Here is a 26937-nt window from a genome sequence, read left to right on the forward strand (position 1 = left end):
AACTTATTTTTCTTTCTATCTAAGTATTTAGTTGTATGAACGAAGAAAGGTGGTGCTGGTTGCTGTAGTTGTTGGGTGGTAGGCTGATAAGCAATGTAATCAAGATAAAAAAGAAATTATCTTAATTTCGTAACACTTTCGGAACACAAACCTATAACAGCAAGATCATTATTGCATGCTGCTGGCGCTTCAATTACTGCTTATCACAACATTTACTTATCAGCCCCGGTTAGTTCAGTTAGTTTTTCAGAGGTTCATTACTTTTGCCTTCTTCCTGCTCTTCTTTATTAATATAGCAGCAAATTGGTAGAGGAAAGTAAACGTTAAATAGTCATCGTAATTCTATCATTTATTATGACGTCTATTATGACATAAAACAATTAAAACCAAAATAAAAAAATACAAAAAAAAAACACTTAAATACACAATTAGAGATAATAAAATAAAACAAATTTGCAGTGTCTCTTTTCGAAATAAAAAGTTACTAAAATAGAATTTGGTTGTTTGCTAGCAGCATTTGAGCAGTGAATCTATCTATCTCTTGGTAGCATGAAAAGTTTTAGAATTTAGTTTGGAAGGCAATTTACTGTAGAAGTTTGTTCAAAAATAAAAGCAAAAGCAGATTTGAATGGTTGGAAATAAGAGTGTTTTATGTTTTTGTTAATTTTATTTTATAATCTCTATATCGATAGTCTATCAGAGAGTAAGAGTATTAAAGTGATAAAAGAGCAAATTAAAAGATTAGAGAACTAATAATGTTGTATATGTATGTATGTTGCCAACAATATGTTGTTGTTGTTGGCATGTTTGCATTTTCAATGAGTTAAACAGAGCTGAGCTTAAATTTGTATCTCTTTAAATTAATAGAGCTGGGAGTATGAACATTTTAAACTTTGTTTTCAGCTTAAAATAAAAACTCAGTAACCTGACTTGAGAGGCAAGAGTTGCTTTCATATCAAAACCGAGAAAGGATAGCTATGTAAACCCAAAGGCATTTAGATCCACAATTTCTGTTTAAAACTTTAGAGCAAATTGTCGACAATGAACTGAAAATAAAACAACATTCCTATATAAAGAAACAGTCAATCGAAACATTAGTATATAAAGTCGTACACAACATCGTGTTGCCCTACGACCAGATATTAATTGATATAAAACACGTTTTAATAACAACTTATTATACTTATTGACTCCCTGTTCCAATTTGACCTAAACACGGATTTGGTATCATATATAAAAGGAACAAAGGACCACAACTCTCTCTCTATCGTTATCTATCACCAACACTCTTCACCACCTGGACGAAGAAGATAAAAGTCAACTTAGGCATCATGGTCGACGGCGTACAAATTCTGACAGCGAACCACCAGAAAATCTTTTGATAGCCTTTTTACCTCCTCAGCACACGCCGCTGCAATCACGCATAAACTGCGAAATAAGAACAAGGTTCTCAAGGCACTAGCCGGCAGCACTTGGGGTATGGACAAAAAAACCTTGCTAACAACCTTCAAGACGATTTGCCGGTCAGTGGTTAACTATGCTGCTCCAGTGTGGTCGCCTTCGTTAAGTGATACTCGGTGCAGCCTTAAGGGCCGTCACAGGCTGCCTCCAAATAATCTCCATACACTACCTTCACGAGGAAACTAAGGATTTACCGGTCAGGGAACTTAACGTCATGCTCACGCAAACAGTTCCTTCTGGAATGTCACCGGAGGAGTCATCCAAACTTCAACATCACACAGTTGGAGTCTCCCCTGAGGCATGTCAGACAGGAGCTTAGAAAATATGAGGAGAGCATTCAGAGTTATGTGCAGGATCCGTTAGTCAAGCATAACTATGATCAGGATGGAGCAACAGGCTTAATGCCGTCAGGTCCCGCATAGACCGTGCCGTCCTCAACTTATGCCCAGCAAGTGGTCAGGTTCCCCATGACACCCTCCAACTGTCCAACCAGCCCTACTGACTATATCCAGTTGATTTATGGACCCATTCAGCAGAAGTAGCACAATTTCTTGGATTTGATCTTGCAGAACCCCAAGATTAAATATTGTAAAATTGTTCAAGCTGCTACAACAACAACAAAATCTCTCCATTCAGTTCATTTTTGATGTTATGTGTTTAATTTCTTCCCAGCTTAGGCCCCTTTGAGTTGTTTCAGATTCTAATTGACGTCTGCCCAGTAATTATAACCTTAAGAAGACTGATCGAATTCCTACTAAGAGATAAAAGAGTCCTAGTTCTATCCTTTGTCAGATTGGGCCACAGCATTCTGGATATTCTACAAGTGATGATATTTGACCACCTGAGTTCCGTGGTTCCGCTCAAAGCCCATTCATCTATCAATTTCGATTTCACCAAGGGAGTGTGAATATCCCTTTGCGCGAGAGATACGTCCAGGGACGACCCGTTGTTTGCGCATTCATCAGATACTTTATTTCCCCGGATGTCCTGGAACCCATATCAACTCGACGTGATATTGTGCCAGTGATTTCATACAATTGAGAAGATATTACGACCTAATAACGTTGGAGTTAAGAGCCTTGATTGATGCAAGGCTGTCCAAGTAGATATGCATTGTCGAATTTTCGAGATTCAGTTCCCACTGCCTGGAAAACCGTGCTAGTATCGGGTAATCGAAGAAACATCAAAATTTCCAGCTCATCTGAGAAGATTCCCGAGCCCGAGCATACCGTAGCACTCCACAGAGTGGTATTTCCAATACATTGGATACCAACCATTCTTAATCTCCTTAGACTTCTATTCAATAAAGAATTCAAACTCGTCTATTATGTAGGTGACGTTGCGATACTGATAAGGGAAAGAGATCCAAATATTTGCTTTAAAACTGGGCTAAAGACACTTTTCAAAACAAGGTAAAATATCTAGCAGTAGCGTTGGAAGGACCATATTGAAAGTAGAGTGGAAAAAGCGCAGAGAATATAGGCTTTATGCATAGCAGTAATCGGTTTTAATTGAGATAGTTATGTCAAAGTTGCAGCAATCTCCAAAGGTATTAAATGGTTAAAGTGTAATATTTGCAGGGAAATTGTCAGAATTAAAAGACATCGAAGTTTCTCTCAAAGATAAAATTGTATAATTAAAATCAAATGACAGAACGGGTATAAATATTAAAGTCATGAATATGGCAAATCCTTTCGACGTCCCAGCCACTATGCCACCACTCAGGACGAAGTTACAGCCATCACAGAATATATTACATGGTTAAATTGCAATGGTAGAAGGGATATTGTCAGAATTCCCATAGACATTAAAGAGGGCTACAGCTTAAAACTCATAAACTAGAGATCATTTGGATTCTAAGCCATCATGGTATTTATGATAGGCAACGAAAAAGGCAGACAATATTTTCAAGATTTAGTTTCCTATATGACTAAAGTCAATCTTAACAATTCTAAAACTTCCCGGAAGTTCAAAAATGAACTCACGGAATGGGAACATAAAAAAGAGTCAATGACATGAATAAGCTACTATGGGACGATCAAGACCAATAGCACCTTGAATTTTCGCAGAAGGCTGAAATGAGTGCTTGCACGTATGCGGCTTTTGTATATTGGGTAGAGGGAAAGGAGAATGATATTATGCCAGGATCCAACATTTGGTTTAATAAAAGTTAGACTTGAATTTTCCAACTCTGTACTTTAATAACACGAACTATACTGCATCTATTTCAGCTCCCTCTCATATTTTTGTTGCTATTGGAAATTAGAGCTTTTTGTTCAAAACAACGATCGTGTTATTTCCACAAGCTCACGTGTTACAAACCTCAAATCATGATCTTGGCTAAAAAATCTTGTGTCTGACTTTTCAAACAAGTGTTAGTGCGAGTATGAGTATGAGTATGTGTTGAAGTGTATTAGTAAAAACAAATTCAGACTTTTTAAGTTTATTCAAGCCAACGAATTTTATTTCAAAGTTATGCTTAGAAATTGAGAGTGAGAGTCTTGAAAACAAAAGCAAATATGGACTGATCCCACCAACAGTGGAGCAAATTGGATTTTATGATTTTTTTTAGACAAAATTATTGAGAGAATAAGTAAAGTTTGGGAGCAATGTGCTTGTATCTGTGTGGGTATTTTTTTTATTTTATTTTTTGCATTTTGTCTAAAAAAAAGAGTGTATTTATTTTTTGTAGTGAATTATAAAAAAGAAAAACTAAAAACAATCTGGCTGTCATTTGATTTAGAGTGTGTAGTAGTGTTGTTACGCGTTTTGCCGGTTGAGATACAATGTTTTTAGTTTTTGTTGCTATTGTTGTTAGTTTAGGTTTTTTTTTGTTTTTTTTTTTAATTTTATAGTATTTTTTGTGTGCTTTTGTACAGTGGGTGATATAAAATTAGGGGTGTGTTAAAAAATTAAATAAACTGATCGTTATGTGAAGTATGTATGTAGTTATAAAACTTACTATATATATTGCATTTCAATATCAATTAATTGATATTCGAACAACCATATTCATAAACTATTTTTAAAATTATGAAATTTTTTATGGAACTTTTGTTTTTGTTATATCATTTGAATCCCCAGCTATAATGGGATTAAGGGCAGGGAAAATTATCCATTTTTGATACAGTCGACATAGGTAATAGTAAAAGGTTCCGGAAGTTCAAAAGAAACTAATGGAATGGTCTCAAATCTGCCATTTGAGAGACGACTAAAATGTTATGAGGTGATATTGATAAGGATAAAACGAATTTCATCCTGAACTTGAACAGAATAATATTTAGAAGTCTAATAGTAGTTCTTACTGGTCATATTAAATAGAAGACGCATCTTGCACGATTTAGGCTTTCGGACAATGTAAAGGGGGAATGCTAATCTTTTGGTTGAATAGGAGTCAATTATAGTCTGTTGAAATCTCTCCGGAACTCTTCCGGCTCGGTTGCTATTTAAAATCGTGAAAATCGGTCCACAAATGGCAGATATATAAGGAAAAAACTAGGACAACCTCGATTTTTGACATATATCTGGATTACTATATAATGAAAGATATTTCAAAGACCTTTGCAACGACGTATATAAGACCATAGTAAGTTGGACCTACAACGGGTCAAAATCGGAAAAAATATTTTTTAAACCGATTTTTTTTTTCACCAATTTTTTTTTCTCTAAATATTAAAAAAAATTTAATAAAAAAAAAAAAAATTTTAATTAAAAAAAAACAATTCGAAAAATTTTTTTTTTCAAAAAATTAACAACTTTGGAAAAAAAAATTTTTGTTTTCCTAAAAATATTTAAAATTTTTATTTTGAAGTATAATTTAGTGAAGGGTACAGCCGATTATATCTCTCTTGTTTAAGTTATGAACTTCGTTATCAGATCCCAGCATTCGGATAATAAATAAATTTTTAGTGAACCCTTATGTAAACCATTAAAATGCAAATTAACCCAAAAATAACTCAGCTCTGCTTGTGTAAAATTAAAATAATCTAATCCACAATACCTAACACCGATCGTCTCTTAATATAAAGGACAGAATCTATCATTGTATTTACTCTTAATGAATGCGTTGCCATATTTAAATGATCTTCATCTACTACTTAGTTCCATTATAATATTCAAAGTTCCCCATGTCGGTCCATTCAAATTATCGGTATATTGTATGGAATTCATTCTCAATTCAAAGTCAGTTTTGTATGATTTAACTCCCAAACATAACTATTTCTGTAGCAAACAAAAAGCTCCACTGCCCTGTCGCACATGATCGCCACTGTAAAATGTTGTTGTATCTTATTTTTTAAGAGTAGTGTTTGTTTGTTGCTGAGCACCATCAAATACACTAAAACAGCAACAACAGCAGCAGTAAAATAAAATAAAAAAAAAACAAAAAATATGTATATTCTACTACTACACCAAATTTTAAAAGCCGACAAGTAGAAAAAAAAATGAAATAAAATAAAATAAAAAAATAATAATAAAGACGAAAAGACAGACGATCAGACCAGACCCATAGAGCAGTATTGGACGCGTGTGTACGAGGCAACGAACGACAGCGCGCTAAAAATACTAAAAAAGAAGAAAAAATTTCATACAAAAAATAAAAATTTTAATTTTAAACGAATAAAAGCTAACACAAAATTTCTGTTACAAAATAAAATTTATACGAAAGAAATTTAAATATTTGTAAAAATAAAAAATAATAATAATAAAAATTCGGGCAAAAATGTAACAAAAACTTTTGAAATAAAAAGTTTGGTGTAATATTGAAAATTATATTATAAAAGTTAGTCAGATATATTTAATAAAAAAAATTATTAAGGAAATAGAAATACAAATTACTAAAATAAATAAAAAATATATTGAAAAAATAAAATAAAATTATAAATCGTGTTTTTAATTCATTCACCTTTTGAAAAATAAAATAAAAATAAAATGTGGGTAAAAATTTAAACTAAAACAGTGATAGTGATTGTGAATAAAAACCAAAATCATACTTTAAGAATTTGTTTAGAGAAAAACAATAAACAAAAAAAAAATTTGCAAAAATAAAATCATGTCTGTGAAGATAAAAAATCGAATGACTGGTTAGTTTTTTCTATTGTACATACAATATGTTGCGTTAAATTATTTATTTTGGTTTTTTTGTTCTTGTACAATTTTGGCAAATTAAATTCTAAAACGTGTATTTTTAGTTAGAAACTAAAATACGAGTATTTCAAAAACCTTAAACAAACTAAATATTTGGCATTATCAGTTTAACAATTTCACATACAGTATTTGTGTAAAAGTGTAAAGAAAATTGATTTCTTAACAAAAGTGTTTTTAATTTACTGTTTTTTCTACCAAACAAAAATATGTTTTTCCAACAAATTAACAAAATGAGGTCTTTTCATTATTAAATTTAAAATTTTTCTTTTATAACTGAATACCCTCCAAAAGCATTGAAACCAGCAGTTTTCAAAGCTTTTTTTTAATACCGAAAACAAACAAAAAAGTTATAAAAAAATACTTGCAAAAAATAATAAAGAAAACAAAAAAACTAAACTAAAAATTGTTGCTGAATTTTTAAATAAATTCGCGGTTAATGTCAATGTCTTTGCAGACAAATACCTCTCCGCTCCCCGTTTAGTGTTTATTTAATAATAAAAAAAATTAAATATAAAAATAAATTTGTGTTTAGTTTGAAATAGTTTGTAGCCAAAAAGATGCTAGAAATTTGGAAAATGTGTTACAAAAAGATACTCAATAATTTTTAGAGCCACATCGACGAATTAAAATTACGCTTTTTTATTTTATTAATAAAATATATAAAATAATGAATGAATAATGAATAGTTTAGCAAGCTTCCCTAGTTACAAAAGTGTTTACCAGCAGTTAGACACATAACTAGACTTTAGTGTTGTTTGAATTTATTGCAATAAAGTCTCTATTTCACAGTTTATTGTAAACAAAATCTATGCTTAATATTGAATATACAATTCAATATTTTTCTTTATGAATGTATCAGAAAGAATTACTTTTCAGATGTGTCCTTTTTAACAACGAGAAATTGTGTCTATTTTTATAGCCTACACCATCATTATTCGTTTGTTATGATGTTTGTAACGCCCAAAAATATTGGTATAGCACCCACCTTAAATTATAGTGATCGAATCACTTTCTGTCACTATCACTCCGACTGGCTGATATTTCAAAATCGGACCATTAATTCACCAAGCCCCCATACAATTGCCCCCCGTAATAAGACTTTTTCGGTCATAAACTCTTCATTTATATAGATATTCACACAAATTTCTCCACAAAAAAGTTTTATATTAAAATAAATCACATCTAAAAATGTTGTGCAGATTAATTCATAATTGACCATTGCTCCTTTATAAGCCCGATTCCTAAAAATATTGGTATCCAAATAATCTTTAACAGAAAGAAGTTCCAAACTGAAATAAATCACGCGACCTAATTTCACGGTAATCGATTCATATTTGACCATAGCTCCCATCTAAAGTCCACCTCCGAAAATGACTTTAACGAGCATAAATTTTGGTAACCAAATAAATTTAACAGGAAGAAGTTTCATTCAAAATATCTAGTCCTAATCTAGGATACATTTGTATGTTGGTAACCTCAGAACAGAAAGGGCAACACTGCTCCTGTCAACAGTCAGCTGTCAGTTGACTCCTTCATTGCAGACTACCGCGAGACTTGAGGAGAAAATGGAAAAAATTGAATTTCGTGTGCCCATTAAGCACAATTTTTATACCCTTCACCTTCGTGAGAAGGGTATATTCCGTTTGTAATTTCCACAATATAATTTTCCGACCCTAAAGTATATATATTCTGGATCCTTTAGATAGCGGAGTCTATTAAGCCATGTCCGTCTATCTGTCTGACCGTCTGTCTGTTGAAATCAATTTTCTGAAGACCCCGGATATCTTCGGGATCCAAATCTTCAATAATTCTGTCAGACATGCTTTCGAGAAGTTTCCTATTTAAAATCAGCAAAATCGGTCCACAAATGGCAACCTCGATTTTTGACCTATATCTGGATTATATTGTCCATATTGTCATAATATAGAACAATTTAAAAAAAAAAATAAATTTAAAATAACAATTTGAAACATTTTTTTTTCCAAAAAATTAAAAAAAAACCTTGGAAAAAAATAAATTTTGTTTACCTAAAAATATTTATAATTTGTATTTTGAAGTATAATTTGGTGAAGGGTATATAAGATTCGGCACAGCCGAATATAGCTCTCTTAGTTGTTTACGTTCTGGACGCCCAGTTGAGGTCTCTACACCCGAAACAATTTAAAAACTTCGCGATATGGTGTTGGACGATCGGAGATTGTGGAAGCCATAGGCATCTCACATGACTAAGTTTGGTTTCAATTTTAAATGATCACTTAGGTATGAGAAAGCTTTCCGCAAGATCCATGAATTTGACTACGAAATGTGTCCTCTTTCAACCTATTCTCCGAATTTAGCACCGAATAACTGTTTCTGGTTTACAAACCTAAATAAGTGACTCGGCGGAAAGAGATTTGACTGCAATGATGAAATCATCTCACAAAGAAATACCTATTTTGATGATTTCGAGAAATCTTATATTTTTGGAAGGGCTAAAAATGTTTATCCAAAAACCTGTCTTTAATTCAAAACTTTCTTTCTTTTGTTTAGTTCCTAGACCTGTAACAGAGTGTCTAAAAGGAGTATATTTCATATGAACTGCTAGAACCGGTCCCTAATTACGAACACCCAATCGCGGTTCCTGCTCTGCCTCTAACATATTCATACATTTTAAAAATTTCACATAATTATTCAGTTGCTGGGGATTAAGATACGGATTAAACAAGGTCATTTTATATGGATTTGGAGCTAGAACTCTAGGATAAATATTCGTCGACTCACAATAGAATTTAGCTACTAAAACTTCGAAAATTCAAAAATATTGATACAAAATATTATACAATTTAATTTATTTGGGACCCAACTATAAAGGATTAAAAAGATACAATTCTCGAATGCAAATGTTTTCAATATTTAATATGGATTTTAATGGGTGTAAGATCAAGTTCTGTTATCGTTGATGAATACAACAAACGGAAGTAGTCTTAGATAATCTAGCATGTATTCAGTATGATCTGCTTAGAATTTCTGAAGCGTAGACACTTTTTATGTTTTATTCAGTTTTGCATAAACATGCCAAACTGTTAAATTTATATAGTTATACACCCTCCTCCTAATTATCAAGTCAAGTAGTAATATAATCAGAATTCACCTCAGGTTTTTCTTAAAAATATTTATAATTCAAAGCCGGACCTAACTTAACAAGAAAAAACCCAGAATAATAATTCTTAAAAAAGACAGCTGATTTTAAGATCAGATTAGCTACATTTAATGATAGCAATAACGAATAAGAAAATTATCATTTTACAGTCAAATTTTAGTTTGTATCTTTCTAAAGTTCTAAATAAATATTTCAGAATTTGTTCTACATATGTTTTTTATTTATTCTAATAAAATATTCACAATCAATAACACATCAACGTTGTATGTAGAGTAACTCTTTTCATCAGTGTATGATCGATTTGTTTGGTTAACGTCAATTAGATTTCAATCATTTGATTTATTCAAGCAAACTAGATTGATTGATAGTGATGACATTTTGTTAATTCTTTGCAGTCACAAAATGTTAAATTAGATCGATACTGATGAATGTGTAAGTGTCACAACGCACGCAAAAGAACTATTTAAAGAGATTTGTTTGAATTAATATTATTTTTATTTACATGTGGTTAAAGCACTTAAATTTTCAGGAGAGTTGCACCTATTTTTTAATCAATAAAATTTAGATTATTTACATATGAAGGTTCCTTAAAGAATTTTGTAATAATTGAATAGAAATTAAAATAAAAAATCTAAGTTCATACACCCTAACTATGAAAGAAATTTTAAAATGAATTTTTTTTAAAGTCGACTTTATTTTAAAATATAACTTTTGTTTTTATTTGAAAAAAAGCTTCAAATATTTTTCTAACATATATATTCAAATAATTGAAAATATTTTTTAATTAATGTAAATAAAAAAAAGAAATTTCAAAAAATTAAAAAAAAAAACACAAGTGCCGAATCTTATATACCCTTCACCAAATTATACTTTAAAATACAAATTTTAAATATTTTTATGTAAACAAAAATTATTTTTTTTTCCAAAGTTGTTTTTTAATTTTTTGGAAAAAAAAATTTTTCGAATTGTTATTTTAAATTGTTTTAAATTTATTTTTTTTTTAAATTTAAAAAAAAAAAAAATTTGTTTTTAAATTTTTTTTTATTTATTTTGCTTAATATCGAAAAATGTATAAATTTAATGTTCGAAATTATTATTTTTAGCTAATATTAATAGACATTAAATTTTCTTGGATTTTAAATTTAAAGTTTTCATTATAAAAATATTTAATTATTTCTAACTTTAACCAGAACTGTGCAAATTTTAACATTTTCTGTCTTGCTTGAAAATTCGAATTTGTCCTTGAATTTAATTTTGAAATAAAGCTATTTTTCCATGTTCGAATATTCGAAATTGATGTTTTCAAACACTTTAAATCACAAAAATTTTATTTATTGTTTTTATACCCTTCATCATGAGTGGCAAGCGTATAATAAGTTTTTCATTCCGTTTGTAATTTCTACATTTTTCATTTGCAATCGTGAAAATCGGCCCACAAATGGCTGAGATATAAGGATATTTCAATGACGTTTGCAACGATGTATATAAGTCGGACCTGCAATGGGAAAATATTTTTTTAACCGAATTTGTTATTTCAAATATTTTTTTTTAAATTTTCATAAAATAAAATTAAAGTTAAAAAAATTAAATTTTTTTCATTGATAAATTTAAAAAAAAACTTTTAATTAAATTTTGAATGAAATTTGCTGCCATTAAATTTCTTGTCATTTAAAAAAAAAATTTTGAAATTAAAATTAAAAAAAAAAATTTCAAAACTATTTTTTTTAAATTTTTTTACCTAAAAATTTTAAAATTTTTATTTTATATGTATATATAAGGAGCAGCAGAACAAAGGGTACTTTTTTGAAAATTTAAAAATTTTGGGAAATTTTTTTTTAGAAGATTTTAATACATATTATAAAAATACCAAAAAATCTATTTGTAAAAAAATTCTAATTATTTGGTGAAGGTTATATAAGATTCGGCATAGTCGAATATAGCTCTCTGACGGCCATTTTCACAATGTACGATTATTTCATTTTAACCGGAAAATTAACTAACTGTCGGTTTGTTTAACGGGGACCATTTAACCAACGGTTACCGATTTACGTTTCACCATCATTTGATTACTTAACCAAAGCATTCAGTAGAAAGTATGGCAATAATGCATACATTTGTTTACGAAAAATAGTGTAATGAAAGATTGAAATATAAAAAATTGTCTAAAAGACGGCATAAAAAATAATAATTTGTGTTTTCTTATTGGTATAATAAAAAAACGTATAAAACTCAAAAATATTAAGGTACCTAACTGTAAAATTTACAGAACAAACTGAACAACAATTACTTAAAACCAACAAGGAAAAGTGCACATTTGTTGTTTGGTTTGTAAGTGCAATATCCGGGTGGTATATGGATAACCCCGTGCAAAATTTACTTTTCTTCGCTTTACACTTTTAAAAATTATAAATATTACAAAAATATGAATGTTTTTCCATGTTCTTTTATTATATTTCTTACAATTAAGATGCTAACCGGCGAAATTTATTCAGTTATATTTAACAGCAACTTTGTTGTTAAATAGTGTCAGTTAAGAATTAATTGTACATTGTGAAATTCATATTAGCCTAACTTGCGGTTAAAGTTCACTTTAACTTTTAATCGTACATTGTGAAAATGGCCGTTACTTGTAAATTTTAACAAAAGCTGTACAAATTTTAACTTTTTCTGTTTGTTCGAAAATTTGTCTTTAATATTATTTAAAACCAGGGACATAACTGTTATAACCAATATTGGAAAAAATCCTGAAATAATTGTTTATCGAGAATTTTTGAAAAATGGTCCCTGAATAACAGTTAAAAATAACCAATATTATTTTGGTCTTTGGTAACCATTATAAACGATTTTTATTTCATTTGGTCTTCAATAACCATTATGAAAGATTTTTATTTTTTTAGGTCTTTAATAACCATTATAAAATATTTTTATTTTTTTAGGTCTTTGATAACTATTATTAAAGGTTTTTATTTTTTTGGTCTTCCGTAAACATTATGAGTACCAACAAAGTTTTTTGGTCGCATGGACCTGGTTTTCTTGTATTTTAAAATAGACAGAGAAAGATAAATTGTTCCAGAATTTCATAAGAATGAAGAATATTTATGATTATCAGGGAAACCGGAAATATGCTCTAAAAAAAGCGTTTTAAGCGCTTTAAATATGCAGTAAAAACTTTAAAATATGCTCTTAAAATTTAAAAAATATGCTCTTAAAAAACAAACTTTTACATAATTTTTAACCCAAAAATATACTTTTATCTAAAAAAATTAATACAATTCATTTCTAAAAAGGTAAAGTAATATAAAATAAACAAAATAACATGAACTAAAACAAGTATAACATAAAAACAATAGGAACTTAAGCTATGAAAAGGCCTCGAGAGGTATTTTTTGATGATATTTTATATAAATATAAAGTCACTTCTTCAATTAAGGTTATTATTGCAATAAATTACAAAATATTGACTTAAATTTTCAAATAAAAATCGTTGTCTATTGGATCTGAAAACATTTTTATACATAGAAAATATTCTTTCGAAATCAACTGATATTATAGGAGCAAATTTAAAGACAATATGTTTTTAACACTTTGAACGGTTAAGTTTGAATTAGAACTAAAATTTTATATTTAGATAGCGCTATTATTAAAATAGTGCTTATTTTATATTAAAAAAAAAGGCATCTATTTTTCAATTTTGAATTTTAAACAAAGGAAGTAAAAACCGGTAACACAACAGCGAAAAATAAGTAAGACAAAATTTGTTTTTGATAAAGTCAAAATATGTTATTAAACAGTAAAATATGCTCTAAAAACGCAAAAATATGACATAAATATGCTCTTAAAACAAATATATGCAAAAATATGCATTTAGGGGTAAAATATGCAAAAATATGCACTAACAAATCGATGCCAAAATTCTTAAATTGTTCTGAAACGTGTAAATATCTTATCCATGTGCTCATTAGACTCACCAGAAAAAACATGCATTTGCATATTTTGGTTTCCCTGATGATTATAAACAGTTTTCTTTTAAAATGTGCAATATGTGATAGCTATGACTAATTATGGACCAATCGGCATAAAATTAAGTGACATGTCTTCTGTATATATGAAAGTTATTTGTGCTAAATTTTATTGAATACCAACATTTTTAAGAAATCTATACTCGTTAAAATGCTTTTCGGAAGTGGGCCTTGTATGGGAGCTATGACTAATTATGGACCAATCGTCACAAAATTTAGTAGTGAGAGTTCGGCTTATATAAAACTTATTTGTGCTGAATTTGGTTTGGATATCTATATAACTAAGATATTTATGAGGGATTATCTATTTTCAGACAGGACAATATTTTGGGGGCTAGGAGAAATAATAGACCGATTTTAACCAAATTCAATAGACTTCGTCCTTGGGGCACAATACGATATATCACTATGGTGGTGTAGGGTATAAATATTTGTTTGGTCTTTGATAACCATTATAAATTTTTTTTATAATGGTTATCAAAGACCAAAAAAATAAAAATCATTCATAATGGTTATTGAAGACCAAAAAAATAAAAATCTTTCATAATGGTTATCAGAGACCGAAATAAATAAAAATCTTTCATTATGATTATTGAAGACCAAAAAAAATAAAAATCTTTCATAATGGTTATCAAAGACCTAAAAAAATTAAAATTTTTCATAATGGTTATCATAGACTAAAATTTTTTTGAGTTATTTTTAATTGTTATTACGGGACTTATTTTTTTGCAGTTATTTTTTCTATAACCAATTGCTTATTTAAAAAAAAAATAACAGTTATTTCGGATCCCTGTTTAAAACTTATTAATATAAAATTTCTTTGTGTTTAAATTTGAAATATAGCAATTTTTATCATGTTCGAAAAATTCGAAATTGAAGATATGCAAATTGTAGTAACATGTCAGAAAATGTTCGAAAATTCAAAATTTTTATTTTTAACTAAACTTTATAAATATAAAATGTCTTCAAATTTAATTCGAAAATTCAAATTTGCCCTTGAATTTAATTTTGAAATAAAGCTATTTTTACCATGTTCGAAAATTCGAAATTGATATTGGGAAGAAATTTAAATAAAAAAAGTATATGTTTATGCAAATTCAAATTGTAACTTTTTCTGTCATGTTCGAAAATTCGAAATTGTCATTTTTACATCATTCCTTTGCGGAGTCAAACAGCCATGTCCGTCTAACCGTTATAAATATAAAATGTCTTCGAATTTAATTCGAAAATTCGAATTTATCCTTGAATTTAATTTTGAAATAAAACTATTTTTACCATGTTCGAAAATTCGAAATTTATGTTGGGAAGAAATTTAAATAATAAAAGTATATGTTTTTAATTTTAACAACAACTATGCAAATTTTATATTTATTTTGTCATGTTCGAAAATGTTTGATATGATGATATATTATTATTTAAAATTTATAAGTAAAAATTTGCATTGCGTTTAAATTTGAAATAGAGCTATTTTTATCATATTGAAAAAATCGTAATTGTTGTTATTTATTTCAATTATTGTTATGTTCGAAAATTCGAAGTTACACTTTATAGCCAATATGTCCAGAAATAGACTTTTTTTGTAAATTAAGAATCTGATTTAGCATATTAACATGTTCGAAAATTCGAATATACATTTTTTAGATTTTAACACAATAACGAATTACATACATAGTTTTCGAAAATATTAAAATTTAAACATATCTGCTATGTTGGAAATTCATATTTTTCGAAAAGAAATAATTTGTTTTTACTTTTAAGAAAATTTGTTATCATTTTCGAAAATTCGTAGTTACAGTTTTTAATAAATTATTTCCTTTAAGTTTAAAATATAAACAAAATAAATTTAAACTATTTTAAAAATGTTCGTAGATGCGAAACTAAATGTTTACATCATTAAATTTTGTTATTTGTTTTTGTAAATTCGAAAATCAATAAAAATGTTTATCTCTTGTTTAGTTAGAGACAAAGTGGCTCGATACTAATTCGTAGTATTGTAGTTGCAATGTGAACCGGTTATTTAAATATCTACAACTAAATTAAAACGTTTAAGTAGATACGATTTTGAAAGAGCCAAGTTTAGTTTATGCCAAAAGAAACCAAAAACTATTAATAATTTTATTAGCATTTTTTGTTTGTTTCTGAAACAACATCAAAAGCCGAGATAAATGATTTAAAAGAAGATTTGAATGTAAATTTAAAAAACAGCAAAAAAACCAATAAAATGTATCTTTATTTGCATAATTTTCTAATCATCATGAATCTTTTAGATACAAAAGAATCCCAAACAATTTGTTTATAAAAAGGTACTTGAACATAAGTAATTTGTTAACAACAATATAACAAAAAAAAAAGGAAATTATAACTACCAACAACAAATAAATTAAAAAGAAAAAACCACACACAAAATCCATTATCAAATCAATGCCCTCGTCAAATGGCAAACGACGACGAGTTTAGAATAAATAATTTTTACAATTAAAGTTTAAAACACAACAAATAACAACTTTTAACAAAAAAAAGTAATAATAATTTCAAATTTAAAATTCACCCTTCCGTTAAAGTTTTACGAACACAGACACCAACACAGACACACGTGTCTTTAAGCAAAAAATAATAAAAAACTAAAACAAAATTTTAAAGTTTGTAAGAAAAACAAGCAAAATCCAAACATTATGGTGCCTGAGGCGGAAAGTTTATTAACCGCCCCTCCTTTGGGGCGCACCCATACAAGGGCACCTTCTTCAACCTCTACGGCGGATATGATAGAAGTGTCACCCTCTTGCTGCTGTCAGTGTCATTGTCAGGACCAGCAGCAGCTGCAGTTTCAATTACAACCTTCTGCCAGTGCCACAGCCACTTTACGTTCAAATACATCAGCCACATTATCGGCATACTCGTGTAACACTTCCAGCTCCCAGCGTAATTGTAGCCACTCCTGTGATCATCATTTAGATTTTATGTGTGGCCAAGCAGATTCAAGCTCAAATTTTTTACCCGCTACACCCAACAGCATCAGCAGCAATAACAACAACTACACATCATCTCCCTCGTATGCCTCGGAAGATGAGGACAGTGTATTGCGGTATTCATTCAAAGGTATACCGCCCGAAATGTATTCAGCCAAAAAGGAATTTATCTACAGGCGACCGTTGGTTGAGAAACAGGTAAGTGATTTGAATTCTTGGGATTTATATTTGTATACAAACAAACAAACCAACATACTTGGATACATACAGTATTGAGATAACCCGGCCTGAATATTACTTTGTCTCGCCGTCTTTTTAAGAGCCAGTGTCTAAAAAGAAGGGCTTAAAATTACTTTCAATTCATTAAAATCCGTATAAAAACAAAAAAAAATTATAACAAGCCACAGAAAACAAAAACAAAAATGTTTAGTTGGAAATTTATTGATTTTTAAATATAATTTGATTTGTATTCGATTTCGTTTTAAATTTCACATGAATACACTAGCATTTATACCAGCAAAGACATTTCAGAGCGAGTGCAAGGTAGAATGGCTTAAGTGCAGATAGTTTTAAAAGCTGATTCATTGTTCAGTTATGCAAAATAAATATTTTTATTAACTTGCTTGATTGAGTGAACTTTAAATAAATTTTGAAATGCTCATTAATAAAAGATCATTGCTGCATCAAAATGAAATAAATATTTATATATATGCTCTATGGATATCTATGGATCGTGTGATTCTGTAGACTTTTTTCGTCAGTTACATTTAAATCGCTAACACTATTTTCGCAAAACACACACCTTAATTTGGACGAGTCTGTAATTCATGCGACTTATGTAAAAACCATCCGATACTTTGCTATCTCAATCTCTTTGTACCGATTCTTTTTTATTCCAATGAGATCCACAGCCCATTGTCTGATCACAGACCACTGTATGATCACAGCCCATTCATCGACCATATTCAATATTGCAGCCAAAGTAATGAGAATGTTGTGTCATAGATTCTTTTAATATAAAAAAAGATTTACCAAGATATTTTAGTTTGCGTGTTTGTCAGGTTAGTCACATATAAGGTCAGTCACTTACAAGGTTTTGTACCGATTCTTTCTCTTCTTCGTCCAAACAACTCCTGCAATAGTTTTTATTTCGATAACCCATTTATTCCAACATACATTCACTCATACAGTGAACAGTTAGAAAAATGTCTTATCCAAGCCCTATTAAGAGTCAAAAGAATCTTGGACCTCTTTCATTCCAATAAGAGCCACAGCCCACTGTCTGATCACAGCCCATTCATCGACCATATTCAATACAGCAACCAAAGTGATGAAAATTTTGTGTCACAGATTCGTCTAAATACGACCTGTTTATTGAACCATCAGTGCAGATTGAGATCGCAAAATCCCAAAGGACAAAGTTTGCGTCCCAATCATCTTTGTTGGATCGATTTATTTATATACGATCGATTAAATTAAATATATTTTTTAGATCAACCACAATAATATTGGGCTGTTTGAATAACATAGTTTGAATAACATTTAAAGTTTTTTACGTTTTTGATCTTGAAGATGATGTTTTTTTAGATTTTATATGTTCACAATTTTTGTTCTATATCACAAGGGCTACAACTTTGCCTCAGAGAGCAAATCAAAATTCCGAACTGTTTGCAAGATATGAGTCTGAGAAAATGATCACTTTTTTGCAAAAATGACACCCCCAAATCTTTGGGGGCCCATAAAAAAAGTGCATGACTTTGGAAAAACTGGGTGACATGGGTCTTTTTTTTTGGTCTTTTATCACGTAGTGTTGTCCGTATATGGTTATATTTCCAAGACTGAAAAAATTACACACAGTGTAAATAAACATATTTTTAAATTGTACAATTTGTTCAACAAATATCACAAACGTTTTTTCAAAAATGTAATTTGATAACAAATTGATCAATTAATATCCATTATAGTATTAGCAAGTAACAGTATTATATTCGACTTAAATACGGACACCAATTTTTCTTTATTTTTTCAATATAAAAACACTTATCTGGTTAATTATATAATTTTTATTACTACACCATTTCAAGTTGAAATTGAGAAAATCCAAATTTCTATTGAGAAAAAAAACCAATTGAAATTCAGAAATTCAAATTACTACAATAAAGCTAAAATCGATAAATTATTTGAAAATTTAGAACAAATTTAAAGAGAGAATATTTTAATGATACAATTTTTAATTATTTATAATAAAATTTCAAGTGGATAATCAATCAATTTCAAAAAACCAACCAATTTTCACATGATACTTACGATTTTCTAACAAAAATATTTATCTTATGAATAATTGACACAAGTCCATTGCAGCAATATTTCACTATAAAAGTTTGGCAGTTGAGTCATTTTATAACCAAAATTGGGGTAAGATTTCTACAGTTCAGTTCTATTCACTTCAATTAGTAATACATTGTATGTTTTTTGGCAAAAATAAAAAAAATATATAAAAAATTTAAAATCCTAAATTGAATAAAATAAAAAATTAATAAAGTGTATTCACTAGAAACTTTATATATAAAAAATAGGGATGTATTGCAAAAACTAGATATGATATAAAACAAGTAAGAGAGCTGTGCCGAATATAGCTCTTATCCAAATTTTAAATATTTTTAGGTAAACAAAATTTATTTTTTTTCCAAAGTTGTTTTTTTCATTTTTTGGAAACATTTTTTTTTCGAATTGTTACTTTAACTTTTTTTAAAATTTTTTAAATTTAAATTTTTTTTTTTAAATATTTAATTTTTATTTATATTTAAAAAAAAAAAATTTTTTAGGGGTTAAAAAATATTTTTTCCGATTTTGACCAATTGTAGGTCCAACTTACTATGATCTTATATACGTCGTTTGCAAAGGTCATTGAAATATATCCATATTGTCTATATTAATGACTTAGTAATCCAGATATAGGTCAAAATTAGCTCAAAAATCGAGGTTGTCCTGGTTTTATCCTCATGTCTCAGCCATTTGTGGACCGATTTTGCTGATTTTAAATAGGAAACTTCTCGAAAGCATGTCTGACAGAATTATTGAAGATTTGGATCCCGAAGATATCTGGGGTCTTCAGAAAATTGATTTCAACAGACAGACAGACGGACATGGTTAAATCGACTCCGCTATCTATAAGGATCCAGAATATATATAATTAATAGGGTCGGAAAATTATATTGTGGAAATTACAAACCTTCTCACGAAGGTGAAGGGTATAAACACGTATTTTTTTGTAAAATATCACAGTTTTAAATATTGGCTAAAGATCACGCCTGCTTGATCATGTAATCATTCAAATATGATCATGCTTATATAAAATAATTTAATTTTCCGCTGCACTTGAACACCTCTACTATTATTTGTTTATTTTTTTCTACTTTGCATTTGAAATACACTCCAGTGCACAGAAATTTAATTCAAACATTTTGCTGATCATCGAAGTTTTTTGTTTTATGAGCAATGTTGCTTTTTTTAGTGCAGACTTTTGCATTTAAAAGGGGGTTTTGTCGCCAGTGTCGCTTGCTGTTAGACATTTTAACATTGTCGTTAGGGTTTTTTCTGTTTATTTATTCGTTTTTATTGTTGTTCTTTCCAGGGGTTTTGTTATAAACAGACCATGCTGATCAGTCTAGGCGGCAGACATAGAGTTTTTTTGTAGCCATATATTTTTTATAACATATAATTTGAAGTGTTATATGTTTAATCCTTAGGGAGGCGTTGAGGAATTCTAGATAAAATTCTATTTTAATTTGGTTCTATTACCCAGCTTCAGGGTTGGCAAAGTTGGTACAATTGAACTTTTTATACATAAGTTTGTTATTCCGTTTGTAATTTCTACATTTTTCATTTGCGACCCTATAAAGTATATATATTCTGGATAGTTATTGATAGCGAAGTCGATATAGCCATGTCCGTCTGTATGTTGAAATCAACTTTCCATAGTCCCCTAAAAACTAAAATACATCAATATGTCGGGAATTCTTCCGGCTCGGTTGCTATTTAAAATCGACAAAATCGGCCCATAAATGGCTGAGATATAAGGATAACACCGGAACAACTTCGATTTTTTATCTATATCTGGATTACTAAGTCATTAATATAGAAAAATATTTTTAAACCCGATTTTTTTTTCATCAAAACAATTTAATTTTGTTTAAATAAAAATATTTTAAAAAAAAATATTTCTATTTATAAAAAAATCATATAATTTGAGGTTTCTACTCATTATATCGAAAAGCGGCTTCGCATAATAATTTGTCTCTAAATAACTGGTTTTTGGCCGAACTAAGGCGTTTTCTTTCACCTGCGACGAAATAAAGAATGTTTTCTGGACGAAGAGAAGAAGAGAGCACTCTAGTCATCTGAGGATTGCACAATTTGTTACTAATTTGGTCAATTCACAAGGAAGTTCACTGAGAACGGCTGGAGCGATTTGGCTGATTATTTTATTCAATTCGAAATTTTCAGGAGATGCTTTGTAAAGAAAAAAAGTTCAAAAATAAAACTCGGATTTTTTTTTTATTCCAGTCAACTGTAATAAAAAAGCTCCCTAAAGTATGCAGTACAAATTTAGATATTTTATTTGCAAATAAATAAGAACAGGCAGGTGTACGTGGATTGGATAAACTTGAAGAATTAACATTAGTAAATGCTACCGGGCGAAGCCGGGGCGGTCAAATAGTATTATAATAATTTTGGTGTGGTTATCCATCAGTAATTTAGATTCTTGCCTCTATATAATGAAGAGATATGTTGCGATATTTCATTATGATTTTCAATTTGTTAAATTATAATTAAAAATATAATTAAATGTAAAAATGAATCACCACCATCCCACAATGGGTTAGTTCGCCATATGCTTAACATAAAACACATATACTATACTTATAAAATTAATCGAAATAAAAAAATTACAGTAAAAAAAGAATACAAAATAAAAAAATAAAAAATACTCGTACGATCAGAAAACCAAATTAAAACCAAAAAAAAAAAAATTAAAAAAAACACTAGTAAATACTCACCAGCCATGTGTGCGATTTTATTTTTTTGGGTGTGTGTGATTTATTTTATTTAAGTTTCAATTCATTTTTGTTATTTTTGCTTGTTAAACAAATAAAAAAAACCTTATAATTTAAAATAAATAAATAAACTAGAATAAACGTATACAATAACGTTAAATGTTTGTTGGGTTTGTTACCTTATATTTCTTCTTCTTCATATTTCAAGTAGGTAATTTCTACAGCAACAGCAACAACAACAATTACAGAACATGCGACCGATCAGCCAGTCAATAAGAATGTGTTTGTTGTGCTGTAGTGTTATTTAACCGTTTTAAGGCAGAAGAAGACCAACCAACCAACAACAACACAAATTGGTTAAGACGAGTACGAATTCGTTTAGTACAAATTAACGAAAATATTACGTTATTTTCGTTAATTTGCAAGCAGCCCCATTCTATTAAATGGGACACATTATTTAAATACATACCTACTTATAGATACATTTTTATGATTCTTTCGAATTCATAGCGTATTAACCTAAATTTTAAGATTTAATTCATGAATTAATTAAATTTTTCGGAATTGTTTAAATGCTTGTTCTTCAAGTTGTATGACAGGGAATCGCAAAAGTTTGTATTGGTTCCCACTGAATCGTTTTCTGTGATACAGTTTTTTAAAATGCTGTTAAATTTGGCCAAAAGTCATTAAGTTTTTATTTATGGTCCCCCATAATAAAAACTTAATGACTTTTGGGGTCTCGGTGTCATTTTTGCAAAAAAAGTGATCATTTTCTCAGGCTCATATCTTGCAAACAGTTCGGAATTTTGATTTACTCTCTGAGGCAAAGTTGTAGCCCTTGTCATAAGGAACAAAAATTGTGAACTTATAAAATCAAAAAAACTTCATCTTCAAGATCAAAATCGCAAAAATCGTTAAAAAATTCTAAATAAATTTAAAAATTATTTTTTTTAATCTGCCTAAAAGTATGCCTTAGTTTATAATAGTTTATTGCCCAAAATAGTTAATTCCTTTAGTTTTTTCTTACTAACTTATAATGACCTACCTAAGGAAGTTCATATGTTCTAGAAAGTTGTTTATTGAGATCTAAGGTACATTTTTGTAGTTGATTGTTTCCTTAAATTTTGAACGGTTTGCAACCTATAGACCTGAACAGGGGATAAAAGTTATAAAAATCAATTTTTTTTTAATTTTTTTGCGATTTTGATCTTGAAGATGAAGTATTTTGGATTTTATATGTTCACAATTATGTTCTTCAACTTGGCCTCAGAGACGAAATCAAAAAAACCAACTTTTTTTTCGCAATGTATTTTGGGAGTTTTTACTCATTCTTCAAAAATTTTCTTTCGTGAAAAAGTAGAAGTCATACTGGAAAAGTGAAAAAATTTATGGCGGTCGCAAGAATGCGCAAGATGTTTTGGATTTACCTTAAAGTGAACACTTGACAGATTAACCCAAATATAGTTTTACAGCGGAACTATCCGGAATAAATAGCTTTAACTCTACTTGAAAAAAGGAAATATTTTATTTTTTCCAATTTCTGATCTTCTCACAAAAAATAGTTTTTTTTAATAGTTACAATGGAAATAATTAAATACAAATTGTTGCATATTTCCTAAAATAATAATATAAAAAAAATTATGACAATAAAATCACCGTAGCCTTTTTAATCATAAACCAAAGTCACACAAAAAATACACTTCTCTTTGAAATCTTAATGTACCTGTTGACAACAACTGACTTTAAAGCTTAGTTTTTCCTAATTAGTTTTTCCTAAACCAAAAAAACAAAACATGAATTACAGTTCCCTATTGTATTGAGAAACTCATTAAATGATCAGAAGGAATGTTGCCAGACATTTATTTTTTAATTTTGTCCAGCTAGATTTGTTATTTACCACAGTGTGCGAGGCCCCAAATCTTTGGGGGCCCATAAGAAAAGTGCATGACTTTGGGCAAAATTGGGAGACACTGGTCTTTTATCACGTACTGGTGTCTGTATATGGTTATATTTTCATGACTCAAAAAATTACACACAGTGTTATTTATTTTAGCTTGAAAAAAAAAAAGAATTGTACGATCACTAACATTCGATTAACGGATGAGTAAATAAATAACCACAAATTTTCCCGCATGGGGCTGCTTTAAAGTTCTTCTCCATTTACGGTTCATACGAACTCTTCTTCTAGCAATTTCTTCTTCTTTTTAATTTTTTACTACTATTCACCAACACTATTACGTACACACCGATACAACAACTACTATGTGTGGCTAATCAAATATTCCACTAACAACATAAAAACAAAAACCAACCAAAAAAAATTTATGCAAACATTTGCAAAAATTTGTAAATGAAATCGAAATTAAACGAGAAACAAGTTAAAAAAAACACAACAAAAAGAAATGATACCACTAAATAAAGAAAGAAGAAGCAGCAGAAAACAAATTCAAACACGTACGTGAAGTAACAACAATGGCCACTGGAGCAGCAGCAACAACAACAACGACACAAGAGTAAATAAAACAACAAACACAATATCATTGAGAAAAGAAATTCTCACTTGTTGGATTTTGTTAAATTGAGCTTAAAATCAAGTTGAGTTCAGGTGATGATGGTGGCTTAAGTTGAGTTGAGTTTGTTAAACATTTTTAAATGTTAATAGAAATGAATAGTAAAATAAATATTTACTATATACCTACTTGTATGTATATAATTAAATAATTATATAGTATTTAGTTAAACCTTAGAGTAAATAAATAACTAAATGATTATTATTGTTATTATTTTTAATAAATTATAGTACATATTAACAAATTTGTATAATTTTATTTTTTCTATAAAAATGTTCCTGACATGTGCAATTTTTGTTGTCAGTTTTATTTTTTTATTTTTGTGTATAATGGAAATTTTTTTAAATGCTTTTTATGAAATAAATGCAAAAAAAATCTTTGAAAAAAAGAGGAAATCCATTTAAGACTTGTTTATATTTTTGTTTTGTTTTATCAATATTGACATTTTGATTTCAACAGTGTCTGACCATAATAATAGACACCTGCGGAAATGCATTTTAAACTGCTTTTGTTTAATGGCAGTTCATATACATATATTTTAAAGAATTAAAATAAAAGACTTTAAAATGTTTTATGAGCAGTTCATATACTAAGTTTGAATACCAAATTTGCAATGTCTGCAAAATAATGGTTTTAAATCAATATTTAGTTTTATTTATTTCAAGGTACTGTGACAAAAAGAACCTTGATTGAAGTCATTCACTTTATAATATTAAAATTTCTAAGGTTTTGAATAAGATTTGATATAAAGAATACAAATTAGATGATATCTGACAGAATGAAGACAAATCCAAAAGACAAAATCTACTAAGTGTCTCCAAACAAAATTTCAAGTGACTACACTCTCGTTTACTTAGAGACACTAAAGTGACAATGAACCTCACTTTAGATTACCTGGGATGTAGAACGTAATCAACTTTTGCATGGCTTCTCAGAAACTCTTTCTCTATGTCTTCATTAATATTTACTTCAAAATTTCCACTCACTTTTGATTGTTTATGCTGATTTCAAAACAATTATTTAAAAATAAGTTTTATTAATGAAATATACGACTACAAAAGTATTAAATAATTTCAAAAATATTAAATTTATTTATGGAACTGTTATGACTAAAAAATTGTGCATTAATTCTTTATTTGTTTTAGCATTTTATTAGCAAACCTGTCCGCCTGCCATCAATTCAAATGGCCATAAATCTAAAATAAAAAAAAAAAACAAAACAAAAAGTCATAAAAAATCATATACAAATGGAACAAAAACTTGAGCTAATTAAATCATAAAAAACAGATTTAAAAATAATTGAAATTATTTAAAAAAAATTGACAAAACGATGAAACCGGAAAAATATTAATGATTTTATACCATTTCCTAGTAAATTTAAGAAAGTATTGAAGAGATAAAAAAAATTGAGCTAATTATTTAACATAAGGATTTTCCGCATTCAAAATATTTTAAATTTTTGAGCTGTAACTAGCTATTACACAAAGCTTTTACAGCTTTATAATCTATAATTTTTATAATACATCTTTTTAAGCTTTAACTATTATGAAATATTTCAAAGCTTAAATATAAAACGATTCTTATTATTGAGATGTAAAAGCTTTAAGTCTATTAGTTGTCAAACCAAGCTTTTATTGAAATTACTACCCATAAGAATAAAAATATTGAAAAGTTTTTGAATTTATTTAAACTTCATTTTGTCGCTGCCCTTTTAGGGTTAATGTAGACTGTTTACAAATTCCATTTAACTTATCATTCAACCGGGTGGTATATTAAAATAACGATTATGATTGTCAATAAAATAAATATAAAGATGAGACCAATAAAAGCGAACATTTTATTACATGTTTAAAGAAAAACGCAAATGAATTAATTTAATTGAATTAAATGAAAATGAAGGAAGTAAAAAAATAAAGTAATAAAAATACAAAAGAAACACAACAATTAAATTGTTAAGAAAGGCCAGGATTTTTAAAAATAATCATTCATTCACTCACCAAATTGTTCAACTGATTACAATAAAGAAATTCACCGGTTTCATTTCGTATTTCATCAAGGCCCCAGATTCAAAATGACAAACTAAGAAGTTTTTTGTTTCCAAATATAGATAAAAAAAATAAACGGGTTTATTGCTTTTAAAACTGAAAAAGTTAAACAAAATTATTTTTATTAATTAAAAACTTGCCAAAGAGGCTCTTTTGTTTAACACACTTTAAGCTTGGAAAAAATCGAAAAAAGACAAATATCAAAGCCACCCAAATCCGCATAAAAACTGCCATCAAATCACAATAAATTTTAAAGTCAATCAACCAGAACAACGAGATTTTTTTTGAAGCGATTAAGAAAAAAGAAATTAAATGAAATTGATAAAAAATATTACCAAAAACAGACATCAAATTGTTTTAATCATAATCATGTATTGATTTGTAGGTTTTTTTTTTGTTTGGTTGTTTTAAATTCCATTTAAGAGATTTTGTTTGAGTGGCGGTTTCACAGATGTAGTTTAAGTAAAGAAGAAATAAAGAAATTTTTCTATAGACATTTTTTTTATCGTAGACTTTCTATTGGCAATTGAAGTTA

General features: G+C 28.6%; 1 protein-coding gene across 1 annotated transcript in view; it reads left to right on the top strand.

Annotated features, from left to right (window-relative positions):
• Positions 1-16392: 16392 nt before the first annotated feature.
• Positions 16393-26937, top strand: part of AdamTS-A (ADAM metallopeptidase with thrombospondin type 1 motif A) — a 184825-nt gene continuing 174280 nt past the window's right edge. The window contains exon 1 of the mRNA XM_065513654.1: positions 16393-16928. Coding sequence (XP_065369726.1) covers positions 16437-16928 — 492 coding nt within the window. The 5' untranslated portion in view covers positions 16393-16436. The remainder of the gene's footprint in view (positions 16929-26937) is intronic.

Source organism: Calliphora vicina, chromosome 1 (genome assembly GCF_958450345.1).
Source record: "Calliphora vicina chromosome 1, idCalVici1.1, whole genome shotgun sequence".
Classification (NCBI taxonomy): domain Eukaryota; kingdom Metazoa; phylum Arthropoda; class Insecta; order Diptera; family Calliphoridae; genus Calliphora; species Calliphora vicina.